At 35.3% G+C, this 18,113-nt stretch overlaps 1 protein-coding gene across 1 annotated transcript in view; it reads right to left on the reverse strand.

The window, feature by feature from the left end:
• Positions 1 to 3,454: 3,454 nt before the first annotated feature.
• Positions 3,455 to 18,113, reverse strand: part of LOC149776763 (polypeptide N-acetylgalactosaminyltransferase 5-like) — a 56,869-nt gene continuing 42,210 nt past the window's right edge. The window contains exons 7-11 of the mRNA XM_089941436.1: positions 14,577 to 14,880; positions 11,584 to 11,712; positions 9,801 to 9,905; positions 5,737 to 5,868; positions 3,455 to 5,217 (exon numbers count right to left, since the gene is read on the reverse strand). Coding sequence (XP_089797562.1) covers positions 5,068 to 5,217; positions 5,737 to 5,868; positions 9,801 to 9,905; positions 11,584 to 11,712; positions 14,577 to 14,880 — 820 coding nt within the window. The 3' untranslated portion in view covers positions 3,455 to 5,067. The remainder of the gene's footprint in view (positions 5,218 to 5,736; positions 5,869 to 9,800; positions 9,906 to 11,583; positions 11,713 to 14,576; positions 14,881 to 18,113) is intronic.

Here is an 18,113-nt window from a genome sequence, read left to right on the forward strand (position 1 = left end):
TTTTCAAGATTTTTTTACAAGCATTTATGTTTTTGTTGTTGTTTAACGCCATTATTCAGCACACGATAGGCTATGCATGGCGGCCAGTATTAATGAAGGAAGAAAACCCCGGGAAGAACTACCTACCCACAAGAAGCTACTGGCAAGCTTTCTCACATACCCACATTGGCCGAATCCTAGACTAGAACCCACGCAGACAGAGGTGAGATGGCAGCGATCCGTAACGAAGAACGCGTTAGACCACTCAGCCACTCGGGGACAAATATTTATGAGTTATAAAGCTGTACAAATGACTGAGTCATGAGTCATATGTTTGTTTCAATTGATTATGATGTTTCAATTGAGTACAATTGAGTCATTTTCATTTCATGAGATTATTTGAATCTTGCTTTCATTACGTGAGATTAATTGAATCTTTCATTAATTACATGAGATAATTTGAATTTTACTTTCATTACAAGGGATTATTTGAATCTTACTTTCATTATATGACATTATTGGAATCTGACTTTCATAACATGTGATTATTTGAATTTTACATTTATTACGTGAGATTATTTGAATTTTACTTTCATTACATGAGATTATCTGAATTTTACTTTAATTACATGACATTATTTGAATCTTACTTTCATTACGTGAGATTATTTCAATCTTACTTTCATTACGTGAGATTATTTCAATCTTACTTTCATTACGTGAGAATATTTCAATCTTACTTTCATTACGTGAGATTATTTCAATCTTACTTTAATTTCGTGAGGTTATTTGAATCTGGCTTTCAATGCGTGAAAATATTGGAAACTTACATTTCATTACATGATAGTATTTGAATTTTACCTTCATCACATATGATTATTTGAATCTTGCTTTTATTTCATGAGAGTATGTGACTCATACTTTCCTTACAAGAGATTCTTTAAATCTTGCTTTAATTACGTGAGATTGTTTGAATCTTGCTTTAATTACGTGAGATTGTTTGAATCTTGCTTTCATTACGTGAGATTATTTGAATATTGCTTTCATTACGTGAGATTATTTGAATCTTACTTTCATTACGTGAGATTATTTGAATCTTACTTTCATTACGTGAGATTATTTGAATATTGCTTTCATTACGTGAGATTATATGAATCTTACATTCATACATGATAATATATGAATATCACTTGTTTTCCCATGTGCGAATGTTTGCGTAAAGCAATCGATTGATGTATCTAGAGCTTGAAATAATCACAATGTATTTGTAGAGTAGCTGCATAATTTTTATTCATTTCATCAACTTCCATCTTTTATCATATTGTGTTGTGTTGTCATTTTATCAAAGCATCTACTCAGGTCAAATCCTGTTACGGCATCTTTATTCTTTTAGAATAGGAAGTTATTTTGTCGTCTTCGCACAATTTTTTTGAACACAAGATTTGAACGTATTTTGAAAATTCGCTAAAAGCCTGCAAGTTTATTTTCTGTTTCTCATTTTATAGTCATTTGTTTATGTCAGTCATCTGCTCTTCGTAATAAAGTACTTTAATCTCCATATATCTTATCTCAAAGCTGGCGAATGAGGAAGCAACAATATATGAAAATATATAGAAATTATGATAATGGTCTGTATAAAGAATCAATAAATTATTTAAGAACAGTCGGTGGTCTATAGCTACCTAATTCAAGAGTGCTGTTCGTTTTTGCACTGAAACTATCAGAGCTTCCATGTACCTGAGAAAACAGCCACATTGTCGTAGATGATGAAAGGTTACAAGTGCTATGTATATCTATATTTTTAAACTCCTGGCGCATGATTTTGTTATATACTTTTTGTAATTTTTATTCATTTCTGTAAAATATACAGGTTATCTTTAGTTATATATTGCTTACGTGACAGGGCCTGTTAAGTGCGTAAAATTACATAGGATTTATAAATATAAGCTTATGTATGTGCTGACAAATACTAGTAATAATTTTAATAATAAGAATTAATGACGACTTTGGTTTCTTTTCTCATTGGATGATGGGATTGGGACGGTTCTAAAAGAATTCAGTAATTTCTCACTGGTTTTGCAAGGTCACATGAACAGGCAAGTTTGAGATAATGTGAGAAGTAAGATGCGTCACATGGTGCACGTTGTGAAATATAGTAATATTAGAATCTGTTTATAAGAAGATAAATGAGTAATCAGATTAATTTCTATTCTGGAATCTTCCTCATTGCTTGTGTTCCTGCTGTAAGTCTGCAGATGTGTTTAATGTTGTACTTAGATATTATTCAAGTGGAAAATAACTGTTTGGAACTGCTCAGTGAAAATAGAAAGTGTTCATTATTTGGAGAATAATATTATTCTGGAACTATTGTGAATTATTCAGAGGAGTTCTAGACAACTCTATCTTGACAACGCACGATTCTTGGCGGACTAAAACATTTCCGGTTTGAAATTTACACAGAACTTCTCGTTAATTTGTACTTATATAGAAATTAATCATAATTTTTTGGGATTCACTACACACTACTGTATGTGCCTCCAAATTTTCATTTATAGTTTTGATAATAAAATGATTTATTAAGTTTTACAAAACTTGTTGGTTTTCCTTCTTTTTATTACTTAGGTTACATTGACTGTTCACACACTATCAAATTATACATTTCCATCTTCTCCATCAAGTGTATTCATTATCTTCACCAGAGTTAGGTAACTCTTTTATCATAAAATCAATATGCCAGTAACTTTTATAATAAATAAATATGAGTAGTGCCCGCTAAGTTACCCATCTTTGTGTTGTTGTTGTTTGTCCTTCAAATTCGAAAATGACTATGATAAACTTACTGGGTTGGTTCTGTGATTAGGCCAAATTGTGCTCTGAACTATATGTGTGGAATCTGAGAGGGTATACAGCTAGGGTTTCTCGATCGCCAGAGAGCGTGCAGCAGTTGTTAGTGATGAGAGAACATCTATCTTTCCAGGCTAATGCTGGTATAGAATATGCTCCAGGCGCTTTACCATTTGAAAGCAGGCCAAAATGTTTCCCAGTATCAGTCACAGCTGGAGTGTCAGCAAGTGATATGTTGACTTCCATTCTGGGCATTCTATCAATTGCCTACGCACTACTATACATGCATAGAATTACGCGAACTGACACCCCAGTACAAACATTTTGTGCTGACAATACAACTAGTATTTATGGCAAGTGACTGACATTCTATGTCAAATACTAGAAAAATATTTGTACACACTTCGGTACTCAGTAATCAAATGCAGTTTGTCTTAGAATAATCCAATTTCTCTCAGTGAACCATTCATTTTGATTAGTAGCATAGCAAGAAATTGTGAGCCGATGGGACAGTATGGAGGGTCCAGCAAAAGCCTAATTATAATGTCCCCGTCCGCACACTCTCACTACCTCGCCCGCACTCTCCTCTGCTTGTTGGTTGTTTTAACGTTTTAAATTAGAACAACTTCGATTGAAAATAAGTTATTGTAATTTGTATAATTGCTTTGGTCTTTAGCGTACAAGTCTTTCAAGTAGCGTAACAGTCAACGAAAGTAAATATAGGCACATAGTCAAACAAAGTATACTCTGTAGGTGGAAACGCACTGTCAACACAATGTAAAACATTTAGGTGAGTGAACATCACCAACGCTTATAATATTGATCCGAAGTATTTTGATACAGTCTACTCCTATGCAAATAGAATGAAAGTGAGTGAATACAGATCCTTCCCAATGTAAGCATATCAGATGAACAAAATATTTTTAAAAAAAATCTTAAAATCTTAAAGCTAATGGTTCTGATACACTTAATATCAACTTTGAAAAGAAATATATACTCCATTCGGATTTATACCTTCCATTTCGATTGAAACAATAATAACGCATACATATCAAATTATATTTCCTCATACTCTGTTTGAAATGTTACAAATAGACGACCTCTGTCAAATTCTTGTATTATTGCACTTGTTTTGACACAATCTCCATGAATCTACTTCCACACGTTACTCTGTTGAACATAAGATCCCGCCACAACCAAAATGTATGGCAGGCAAATCAATAGCACATATCAAACATATATCAATAGGGAAAATGTATGGCAGGCAAATCAATAGCACATATGAAACATATATCAATAGGGAAAATGTCATAAATAACATTTCTAAGGCTATTGATATTTTTATATAACAATCGGGGAAGATGGTAAGCACCCTAAACGCTTCTTGGCTACCAAACAACAAGTTAAAATAAAGAAAAATAGCAAAAAGTAAAGCAAAGCAAATTAAAAAGAAACAGTTGGAGCAAGGTCGTTGAAACAATCGCGAATACTCGCGTAGCAAGAGTAGGAGTTAATGGCAGATCGCGATGAGGTTACCTCCCTTAGAGAGGAATTGATAACAGATAGGACTATAGCCTTTTGAACGATGAAGCTAATAATAAAACGATCAGACTTTATTTGTCTTTTTCAGCTAGCAAATATAGTTCGTGGCACTCAAAACTAAAATAGCCAAGTGGACAGTATTGCTTAGGAAATAATAGAACGACTTTAACAAGCACAAATTTCCTTGGCGATTAATAATTTTACTTACTGGTGATAAGAAAAAGGGACAATAATATTCCGGAGTAAATGAACAATATAATTGTCTGAGATGACAAAGATATGTGTCTGTGCTCAAGATAATACCTGATATATATATATATATATATATATATATATATATATATATATATATATATATATATATATATATATATATATATATTAGAGGTTCAGATGATATATAAGTTTATCTATAAAGTAGGATTTCGATAATAATGTCGATGATAATTTAGCATGGCTTCATAATCATTGAATTTACGTACAAATCAGACCACCATAACTTACAGGTGTTGACAAGCTATACATTCAAATCACCAAGAATTCACATTGTGAAATTTAGTCCGAACTCCGTTTTGACCGAATATAAATTACTGGCTGCAACTTTGTAATTTTGTTAAAGTTGAGAAATTTGGAATTCCATATAATGATATTGTAATTCTCATGTAACTGGAGATATATGAAAGCTCAGCGATTAATCGCTTTTTATTCATATCTCTTAGGACCATTTGCTGGGCTTCTTTTCCATAGCCATTTCTGTCTTTCGTGACCGGTACATTCATTCATTGTGATGTTTCTGCCATCCCATCCTAATTCAAGGCATCTTTGAGAATGTGGGTGATATATGGTTTCATCCTGAAAAGAATTCAGCAATTGCATTTGAACAAGTCAGAAAGAGGTTTCAACTGCCCCGAATGAGTGGTGGGCAGAAAAAAATGTTTTGTACGCTTGCTAAAGCGATTAGATATTTATTTATGTTTAGGCAGTATTTTGTGCGATTTAAAGCTTGTCACAATGCAAAATATGAACACTTCCATACTTCGTGACCAAAACTAAATCGTCATGTTGTAGTGTATATATGAATTTATCTCTCTAAATCGCTATTGAAGTTACATAAGTGGAATCCGTTATTGTCAGAATGTTGCATCGGGCAATATAAAAATATATCGATTTTAATCGATCAATAGTTTAAACATATCTCGGTCATTTTTTAAAAAAATCCAATATATACATAAAACTGATTTTAACTTGAAAAATAAATGCAAAGTTGGGTTTTATCTATTGACCAAGGTGATGGTAAGTGTATTACACTGACTCAGCAATAACTAAAGTCATTAAAATCAGCCTAATCTTGTGTGAATTTCAAATACTTACGTCTCTGTATATCCAGTCTTGGTTGCCATGCTGTCCGTGACAACCGTAGAACTTTATTTCCGTCGATCCTGCTACATAATCCCAACATTCCGTGTCACGCCGAATTTCGTTTTCTGTGCTTAACAACCAGTACTGGAAATATGAATAAAACAACTTCGTTTTTGATAATCGAATGAAATAGAACTACGGTGGCGAGAGATAGTTTCGAAAAATTGGCCCATGTCAAATTTTTTAAGATCAAGGCTATGGTGTGACTTTTGCCTATATTATTCTGTACTAATTATATATATTAGTTACTCTGCAATATGTAGGTAGTGACATATCTATAGTTGGAGAGGAAGAAGAGCTAGATCCCCCCCCCCCCGCCTCAGCATGTGGGTTAGGGTCAAGTAGAAACGGTTTGGATGGCACCTAGTTTCAATGTTCAGAATTATTACCCAGGACAGGGGCTTGCGTTTACACTGAGCATCCCATGGTGCTAAAAATGACCTTCGGACGTGACAAAATGGATATGTAAATTTGGGGATGGGAGTATGAACTTCTTTTGTTATGAATCTTGTCACGTGAATAAGATTCATGTGCTTTGTTTTAATATAGCTGTCCAAATATTTGAACCTTTATGACCTCACTTGTGTATTTTTTTAAAATATGTTATACCCGGCCGGTTAATGCGGCATTAAATTTGTGCATAAAATCTGTCCCATGCACCTTTGAGCGGATGCAGACAGTGCAACGGACCAAGCTTCCTAACGGATGCAGACACTGCAACGGACCAAGCTTCCTACGCTCTGTTCAGCAGAGCCTGAACCGGAAAAAAGTCTTTGTGTAAATCAAATGAAAGGTGTATCAAAGAGTAATGAGTCGTAACTCCTGACAATGATGACGTACAATGCTACTTATTCAAATCATGTAAAAGATCTGCAATATAAAGCTGCATTAAAAAAAAATGTGTGGATCTTGGTGCAAAAGTAAAGTGGAAAAAGAACGGAGGACCATTCCACTAATTAATGATATTCTAACTCTAAGATTAATTTTATGAGAAGTAGACTTGTGGAAATTAAATTCTTCTCATATCTCATGAATATAAAGGAGCGAATCAAATATGGCTGAAATTGATAACTCTAGCTTCAGTTGTGATGCAGCACAAAAAGTTTGTGAATAAAACCATTCAAGAGCCATAACATCTGTCAGCGATGGATGGAGCCCTGCAAAAATAAACCTTTCCAGATCTCGTCCATATTAGGCTTATCCTAAAGTCTATTTAAATTACAACACTCCTTAGTAAGACTATTTTGAGAATAGAAAAAGAACAGACTGAGAAATCAGTGTTTGCAACTCCTACAAATGACGTCGAATTCTTGAAATCAAACTTGTACAATGTCTCATCAAGGTAAAAGGGATACAGACTTTTGTCGAAATCAAAAAGCTTCTGTAATAATAGGTTGGAAGAGGATGGACATTCATGGGCCATAACTCCTGTAGATGATACTATACGACACTAAAAATAACACAAACTTCTGTAATAATAGGATGGAGGAGGATGGACATTCATGGGCCATAACTCCAGTAGATGATACTATACGACACTAAAAAAATCACACAAACGTCCGTAATACTAGGTTGGAAGAGGATGGATATTCATGGGCCATAACTCCTGTAGATTATACTGTGAAACACTGAAAATCAAAAAGCGTCCGTAATAATGGTTGGAGGAGGATGGACATTCATGGTCCATAACTCCTGTACATGATAATGTGGAACACTGTAAATCAAACAAGCTTCAGTAAAAACAGGTTGGAGGAGGAACGATACGATTGACTAACGTAATCCGAACTGACAGACAATACGATTATTATACGACTCAGCAGACTATGTTGAACGGGCTACCTAATATTTTCCTACAGTATGCTTTTTAAATGTATACGTACAAATTGAATCATTAACATCATGCACTCTCTGTATCAACGATATTTTCTTGAGATTGTATGTCACGTAGTGCCCATGAGAGAATCCACAAAAACAAAATGTAACATCATAGATACACGACAACGCTCTGGAGCCTGTCAATGAGCAATGGGCCGGATTGGTGCAACGTGACTGCTTCTTTCTTTTGCTATGTTATTCTGATTTCCCTTTGCCGTTTCGCCTAGCCTACCAGCTGACAGTATTGGGTAAGGCCATAATCAAAGCTAATGTCACCGTCAAGCATTTTCAATGCCCTATGTGACCTAAGTTAGATTATATGATAAGGAAACTAAATTATTAGTGAACATCGTTTATTAATCATAAAGTCAAGGTAATGAACGCATGTAGTAGTGTTTAACGACATCCCAGCACAAACGTGCTATGTAATACCTACAAAAAGTTTAGTTTGAATATACTAAAAATGAATACACTGTTTAAGAAGATAAAATGTACAAGGTAAATAACGTGATATATATATATATATATATATATATATATATATATATATATATATATATATATATATATATATATATACGTGTGTGTGCAAAATCCATAAAACGTAATTAAAATGACCAACATTAGCTCGGTTATATGTCTTTATCCAGTTAGTCCATCAGTTCACGTCTAAAGACTTCTGCCTCACAGGACGGAAATTGAAATCGACAGACTCGACAAGAATGTGATCAACAGTCGGTGGACACTGGCAGGAATACATTCCGGATCAGGTTCTCCGTTCGGGAGGCATGCTTGAATCAGGTATATGTGGACGATAATAAACTGACATAAACCACCTCATCTCTCCGGTTTGTTCTTTACGAAGTATACCACTCTTCAATAATTGGTTTAATGTTCTTGAGTTTTCCTGTAGAGTTGAAAGGCCACAAGTTTTTGCTTAATTTATAGGGTTGAGCGATGAAAATCTTAAATAATGTGATTGTTCCTTCATTTCTGTAAAGTATGACGAGGCTCGATCAATTTGACAAATACACCAAGTTTCCGTTTTACAAGAACTTGTTCACGCTTTTTGTAACCTTCGATTATATCATTTCACGAATTTTCAGATGATTACCATTATCTCAGCTTACCTGCTTCATGAATACATTGACACACTACGACCTTGATATGATAGTATATGAGCCTATTTCATATTTAAGGTAATGCACATACAGTATCACGTATTCAGTTAAGAAAGATATAAGCGTGACGTCTGATTCGTCCTAATATATCCCAGTGTATCAGCTGCGATGCATCAAGTGGTGTTGTAAAAATATCTAAGTATTGTATCACATGATAAGAGCGATCTCGCATGGATGTTCAATCTTAAGAAAATAAAAGAATAAGAAGCACACACGCCCCAATCAAGAAAGAACAACACAAATATACATTTTGGGGAGTGTCAAACTTTTACCAATTTTACAGGTCATACTCGGCACTGGGTCGGGAAACATTAACTTCTGTTGGACCCGTTTGTGACATTCATATAAACCGAATATAAATGAAAGATTACTCTGGTCCATAAAAGTGAAATCACGCCAAGAAGGGGATTTAATAAATCCACTACATGAATACGTACTGGAGTGTCCTTCATGGATATATATATTTATATATATAATATATATAGATATATATATAGATATATATATAATATATATATATATATATATATATATATATATATATATATATATATATATATATATATATATATATATATATATATATATATATATATGCAGGTTACCATATTACATTTGAGCGAGAAAATTGGAATAATAAGTTGCCGACGAGAAAGATTTCAAGTATATATACCTTTACCACCCTACCATTATAGGCACTGCCAATAGACCTTATCATGACAGAATCATAAAATGCAAATCCGTTCACACACACACACACACACACACACACACACACACACACACACACACACACTATATATATATATATATATATATATATATATATATATATATATATATATATATATATATATATATATATATATATATATATATATATATATATATATATATATTGATTTATAACATCATTACTCGTGGTGTAAAATTATTACGAAAAATATCTTTATTCAGTACCTGATTACCGCCAAGAAAATGACAGGGATATGGTCGTACAATTTTGTTTGATTCACTGGAGTCCACATTTCCATCGGCACATATTGGTTGTGCTTTATTCTGTATCTGTATCATGAGAAGACAAAATAATATCCATTAAGTTTGTATTTCATATCTATCATACATATATTAATGTAAATATACGCATTCATGATCATTCGATTGTAATAGATATGCTAATATCGCACGTTACACGTTTGACTGCTCAGGTGGCTTAGTGGTTAGAGCATCCGCCTCGATACGGGAGTTCGCCGGTTCGAACCACGGCCGAGTCATGCATAAGACTTATATAAACACGGTAATAACAGCTGCCTCGCTATACACTCAGCATTCAGCGGTTAGTGTTAGGACTGGTCGGCCTGGTGTCAGGATAATGGGACTTTGCGGGACATCATGCTACATAACTCCAGCCTGATGCCTCCGTGCTAGACATCACTACAAACCACCCGACCCCTACATTGTTAAAGCCTTCAAGGCTAAACTTGTTAGCACTGTTAAATGACTGAAACTTTTCAAAAGCTACTTTAAAAATTGAAATTACACACACACACACACACACACACACACACACACACACACACGCACACGTTACACATTTAAATACAAACATTCAGAAACATTCCATTGTACTAGAGTATGCTAAACTTGCACTTATACTTTCAGGTCGTCATGTGTTAGCATTTAAATTGTCTTTTGTTGTTGTTGTAGGGTTTAAAGCCATTTTTCAGCACACAATAGGCCATACATGGTGGACAGTATTAATGGTGGAGGAAGAACTCGAGAAAACCCAGGAAAGAACCATCGACCCACGAGAAGCTACTATCAAGCTTTCTCACATACCCACACTGGCTGAATCCGAGACTCGAACCCACGCAGACAACGGTGAGATGGCAGTGATCCATAACGGAGAGCGCGTTAGACCACTCGGCCAGTTGGGGCATCTTTAAATTGTCTAAAATAACACAATTTACGAGTTCCATAAACAACAATACAATAAAGAGGCTATCAAAATGCAAGACACTGACGATTTTATAACAGGCTCGTCATTGCTGATTGAAAATGCAGACATGTAACACTATCCAATTAATAAATAAAAGAGAAAAGCACCGTAATTGCATGTAATACATTTAAAGTATTTAGACCAGAGGTGGGCAAACTTTCCAGTGCAAGTGCCGCATACACAAATTTACACCTTGTCGCGGGCCGCATATTTCATTAAGTAAAATAATTAATATTTGAAATAGCAAAAACAAAAGGTTTTTCTAAACAACATCATAATTATTTTCAGTTGTTAATATGTTGTTAATATTTGAAAGCTTAAACTTAATCTTCAAAAGAAGCACATTTATTTGATAAACAGAGTAACATAAACAGAGTTAGTGCGAATGATGACTTGTTCCTAGGCCGCATGAAAACTCTTGGTGGGTCGCATGACAGCCCTTGGCGGGCCACATGCGTCCCGCGGGCCGTAGTTTGCTCACCCCTGATTTAGACTGTAAGATAATATCCAGAAATGCGAAATGAAAACATTGTGTATACATATAAAATCCCTAGAATGTCACATAATTAAAGTTCTTTTTTCTCCGTTTTAACGCAGATATATCGTATTCTCCGTTGAAGATGCATATTTGATACATTTATTTCGTTCTTTTCAGTTTTAGTTCCTTTCAATATAATTTTTTCATGTTGATTATTTCTTTTAAGTCACTCGAAAAATATCTCCTTGATCATGCAATGTACTTACCTCACCTGATGCTTTTGATTCTGATGGGATAAACAATTCGGGGTAGACATTGATGAGGTACCATCTAAAGGTCTTACAGTTTAGACTCTTTCGAAGAGCAATTCTATCACGTACATCACCATAGTCTCCCTAAATAAGATAAAAGACAGAAAGAAACGTACAACACCATCTGTATGCGTGTTAATTTAGGAAATATTAATTTGACTATAATCTATCGCGATATATTGGGCATGAATTAGTCGCCGTAGAAGTGTAATGTTTGGCTTGGAAATGATTTTTACATAGGTTAATTTCCTTTCTTCATTTTACCTGTAGTCACTTGACACTTCCGTCCAAAGCAGTATTCTCATTAAACTCGTTGCCCGACAACAAAAATAAGCTTAAAATAAATAGTATTTCAATGCAGCGTAAGTGAAGATGTCAGAGAGGAAAGATAAATCTAACTCGCATAATATTCTCGTGCCATCTAGCGACGAACGTAATCTGCAAGCTCCATCCTATTCAAATAAAGAGATTACAACTATTTCGAAAAACTCCAGTCAATTAGGTATCGTTTAGGTTTTAGTGTCAAGAATAAACCAATGCTTAAGAATTTCGACGTTTGTATACTATAATGTACACAAAAGTCGCAGTTGGTGTCCTAACAATAATGAAAGCTGGAAGAAAAATTCTATTTCAACTTCGAGAACACTGCTGCAAGGAACAATCAAACAATCATTTCATAGGAAAGTGAAATATTTATAGGTTTGCAGAGATAAAATAATTCAAAGTCCTTCGCTGCTTATCCGAACATCAGATAATGATGAATTTGAAATAAACATTATAAGGACATATCCTTAGAGTTAAGAAAATCGCACTTTTTAAATGCAGTCTTGATTACCACACATACACTTAAAGATAATAAGAATGCTGCTCCACCCTTTTAGATATTACCCACTGCATCACATTCACCCGAATACTCGCATATGAAAGGCCATATTTCAGTCAACAGCCCTATTATGGCCTACGTTTACAAGCACATACCGCTCCGGTGGCCTAGTGGTTAGAGTGTCTGCCTCGGATGCGGGAGGGCGTGGGTTTAATCCCCGACCGAGTCATACCAAAGACTTGCAAAAATGGTACTAACAGCTGCCTCGCTTGGCGCTCAGCATTAAGAGGCAGGTGTTAGGACTGGTCGTCCTGGTGTCAGAATAATGTGACGGGTGGGACATCATGCTACATGTCTGCGGCATGATACGCCCGTGCTAGACATCACTATAAACTGTCACACTGCATACATCGTAGCGATATGACTGAACACTTGTTAACGCTACGTTAAAAATCCAAATCTCACACACACACACACACACACACACACACACACATGATTATATAATTTATTATTGTTTATTGTATCAATGTCGATTGATTGTGAATAATTGTCAACAAGGAATATTTTACTGCTGCAAGTATCTAAAGATCTGATAGAGGTACAGGCAGTGTTGGGGAAACAGAACGGAATAATATGGTAGAGTACGGTTAAGAAGCTACACCTGTGCAACTAGCTATGGAGCTGCCTATACAAATCAAGGTGCGACTAACTGTGAGTTGCAACAGGGATATTAACTATGAGCATACGACTAGCTAAGGCGCTGCACTCAGAAATTGAACTACTGAAAGTAACTAATGATCTGATAGAGGTACAGGTAGTATTGGTGGCAAGAGAATGAAGTTACCAGGAAGAACATTATGAGCGTGCATGTATATGGGAACTGCACTTTAGAAATTGTTCTGCAAGTAAGTAAGAAACTGATGGAGGTACTGGTAGTATTGTGGCAAGATAATGAAGTAACATAAAATGAAGTCTCCCAATGAACAAACATGCTGTGTAAACTATAGTAGTGTATGATTTAAGTGGTTAAGGAACTGTACAAAGACAGCAACTCTTGAGTGTGCCACTGTACACGGAGCTGCAGTTTAGAAACTAAAATACTGCAGTTAACTATGTACATATAGAGGTATATGTGTTATGAAGAGGGAAGATAATTAATTAACACGAGATGAACAGCTCCAAAATAAAATTGCCGGAGGGTAATTAAACCTGTGCACGCAACTGGCCAAGGAGTTGCACTGCGAAAGGGATGCTCTACATCTATCGGGACTGCTGCAGAAGCGCATGTAGTAATGAGTGACATGAGCTGTAATGTACATGACATACACAAGATCAGGAGAATGCAACTGAATAAAGGAGTGGATTCAATGTCCACGTTCGACAACAATTCCTTTAGATTCCATAACAATAATTATATTCGCTGAGATATAGATTACAACCAACTCAATCACTATTCAGTTTATATAACCCAAAATTAAGCAACGAAAAAAGTGGTTTACAGAGTTATTGACAAACAAAAAACAAAGGCGATAGAGTAGCTGGCAAAATGTTTATCAAAGTGTAAAATAAAAATCATTGAAAAATCTATAATTATGGCACAATGTACATGTTTGTAGAAACATATGTTGGGAACATTTAATCTTTAGACTGTAAATAAACTGTTAAATATACCGACGCATTATCAACAGTAAGAATCTCCGACCATTTGCTAGCTAATTTACTCAAAACAGTGTGACGTTGTAATCTTGACAAATTGCTACTAATTTATATTAGACATCCACAACGAATTAGTTATATTTCGTTGGTTTGTTGAACGACATAGCAATTATCTCTGAAACAGTTCTGCAGCTTTGCTCCAATAGACCTGATTTCTATGATGCCCTTTTTGTAATTTAAACATAAGGTTCTTTATGTGCTGCGAAGTACGAAACTGAGTGACGAGTACAAACATTTTCGAATCTTAATAATGCCTGAATGAATCTTGAACTCTGTTGTGTGGATATACTAATATTTAATGCAAAGTTTATGTCAATGGAGACAGATATGAGAGTTCAAACGATTAAAAACATTTAACGCATTTAATACTGACTGCAGAAATAATCGCATGCCCCATTCCACTTACCAATTTATGCCCAATTCTTTCGTAGTAGAACTCCTTAAATTCATCCAACCACACTTCCGCCAATCTGACGGTGTTCCTTTTTACGATGTTAACCCCACCAGGCCACTTATATGGGCTTCGTTTCCGGAAAATGTGGCCAACGTGTGAACACGGAATCGTCTCTAATGTTCCTCCACACATCCACGTTTTAAAAGAGAGCTCTAAGTTCTCCCCACCCCAGATGTCGAAACCAGGATCATACTTTCCTAAGTTATTGAAGAATGTCCTGCTGATAGCGAATAAACCGCCAGCCATGGTTGGTGTTCTACAGCACGAATATATATATATATATATATATATATATATATATATATATATATATATATATATATATAGAGAGAGAGAGAGAGAGAGAGAGAGAGAGAGAGAGAGAGAGAGAGAGAGAAAGAGAGAGAGAGAGAGGATTATAAATAAACACCTGACAGAAGGGAAACGTGCTATCCCTGGATTCCTATAGAAGAATGTTTGATAAAATAGTGGGCAGCATTAACATTTTAATACAAATAATACTATCATACAGGTTAGAGAAATTTTAATTCGAACTCTATGGATATTCGAAGCCAGGTCCGCGGGTAAACGGCACCCATCGCCTTGCCTGCACACACGAGCCCATATTCCCTCTCGACTAAGCACACATCACGAAAAAATTATGTTAATCAATCGGTGTGATATGCACTTGTGTGAAGCAAACACACACGCATGACGACCTAGTAATTAATTCTCATATATATATATATATATATATATATATATATATATATATATATATATATATATATATATATATATATATATGTATATATGTATATTGTTTAACAGATGAGGAGCAAGTCAGAAAACTTCAATTGTTTAGGACTATTATGAGGATAATATGTATTGGCAGGATAAATCAGGCGGAAATTTAAATCTTTCTTAAATTCAAAGAAAAGGTATTGAAGTTTGCATGCTCAGTACGTAGAAGGAAATATAAATGTAGAATAAACATATCTGGAAAGTTTACTAAATGATAGCAATAGTGGTTTTACGTGTTCGATTTAACACCCGTTCGTTGCGTTAGACGGTTAAATGGAGCTTTCTATTATGAAAGTTAAACAAACATTACGCTAAATTTAAAAAGGAAGCATGAACTGACCTTTTTGTGTAGAAAAAAAATCAGGATTTTCTCTTACCTGCCACTTTATTCAATACAGTCTTTTAACTGACAGCTTTTTCAATATAGCGTATGTATCTGAGACTTTATTTAATACAGTGTATGTATCTGCCATCTTATTTAATACAGTGTATGTATCTACCAGCTTATTAAAGACAGTGTATATATCTGTCAGCATATTCAAATCAGTGTATTATCGGACAGCTTATTCAATACAGTGTATGTATCGGACAGTCTCCTCAATACAGTGTATGTATCGGTCAGCCTCCTCAATACAGTGTATGTATCGGACAGCTTCCTCAATACAGTGTATGTATCGGACAGCTTATTCAACACAGTGTATGTATCGGACAGCTTCTTCAATAGGGTATTGTTTAATTCTTATGAACATATTATTAAATAAATACACAATGAATAATTACATCGCACAAATATCACAACCACTCTGTAACACGATACACTCATTGGCAGTATAATTGTATCAATGAGTGTGTATCTGTGTTGGAATCACTCTTCAGCATTTAACTGATCAGCGTATAGGATCCGTGGCATAAATATATTGAAAAGCAATATTGGAAATCTTATCGTAATATATTATTTGTTGAAATGTTTTGAGTGGCTGCTGGTCTTAGCATCATTTGTGGGCCTATCACTGGGTACAGACAGCCGAATCCTTTTTCTAGTGTTTGCATATAAAATATGCTTGTTTTATTCCATGAAATGTAAGGTTAAGGAACATTTGCTTTCTGTTAGGTAATGACATGTAATATATTTCTGAAATCATGAATAAATACCAGTCTCAAACAAGTCATCAAATCGTACTTACTCTCCTGCATACTTAAAATACCAAAAAAAAAAACCGCCCCCAAAAATAATGAAATGGTGTTTAAAACAGTTATATCGATTTTCCTGTCAAATCTGTTTTTGTATATATTTCGATATGTCCCTCTATGTAGCTATGCATTTATCTATCAAACAGTTTATATATTCTTGCGATATTCTTGCGGATCATTTCAATGTCTCAAGGACATAACAAATAAGCATTCTCTCATTTGGATTTGGATTTGGAATTTTGTAACGTAGCTTTAACAATTTGTCAGTCATATCGCTACTATGTCTGCAATGTGGCAGTTTATAGTGATGTCTAGCACTCGGGCGTCATGCCACAGATGTGTAGCATGATTTCCCACCCAGCACATTATCCTCACACCAGGCCAACCAGTCCTAACACTAACCAGTGAATGCTGAGCGCCAAGCGAGACAGCTGTTAGTACCATTTTTGTAAGTCTTTGGTATGACTCGGCCGGGGATCTAACACACGACCTCCCGCATCCGAGGCGTACGCTTTAACCACTAGGCCACCGGAGCGCATACGGAGCATTCTCTCATAATTGTCGCAAAGTTAATATAACACAATAGTGTTGCTGTAGTGGTGATGATAATACAATATTCGCTTAGCCTCAAGATTGTGTGTATCCCACGACCAATCTTAAAGGGGCCCTGAGTGGCCGAGTGGTATAAAGCGCTCTCCGTTACGGATCAAATCCATCTCACCTCTGTCTGCGGAGGTTCGAGTCTCGGATTCAGCCAATGTGGGTATGTGAGAAAGCTTGCCCGTGGTTTTTCGTGGGTCGGTGGTTCTTTCCGGGGTTTTCCCGGGTTCTTCCTCCACCATTAACACTGGCCACCATGTATAGCCTATCGTGTGCTGAAAATGGCGTTAAACCCAAAAACAACAACAACAACCAATCGTAAAACCGAAAGTCATCAATGATATAAAAGTGCACAAAACTTAGTGATTTCTTGAATCAACTTGTAATGTCTAACATGATCGTCGCCATGAATCCCTAATATTACTTACTTGTTAACGTTTCAACCAAACAGGAGTTTCTTTAGAAATAGTGCCGCCATATTGGTATGGGCGAGTCTGTTTCAGACAACATGTGTGATGTAATTAATTTACTGTATTCGATAAGCTCTGATAAAGTTATGTCACATCGGGAGAAACCTGCCCTTGAACACACATAAGATTTACAACTTTTTGGTTCAGGTTTTTGTAGAAATTTGTAAACTTGACATTGCAAATTTTGGATACAGACGGCACCGTTTTTATTGATAATACACCGATCTAGCAACAGAAAAGGACAATAAGCAGACGGTCTGTCTGTTTATATCAACAATTTTCTTTTTTATTTGAAAGGTGAACAAGATGACAGGGTAAGAAAGCAACTGGATACATTCAGGTCTAACATCATCAATAGCTGAAATTAATGACTACTTTTTTGCAATTGTTATATCAATGATGAGTTTCGTTTATAAATTGATAGGAGGCACAAACAAACGGGAGA

The sequence above is a fragment of the Sinohyriopsis cumingii genome, chromosome 18, assembly GCF_028554795.1.
Source record: "Sinohyriopsis cumingii isolate HCF-2022 chromosome 18, ASM2855479v2, whole genome shotgun sequence".
NCBI lineage: Eukaryota > Metazoa > Mollusca > Bivalvia > Unionida > Unionidae > Sinohyriopsis > Sinohyriopsis cumingii.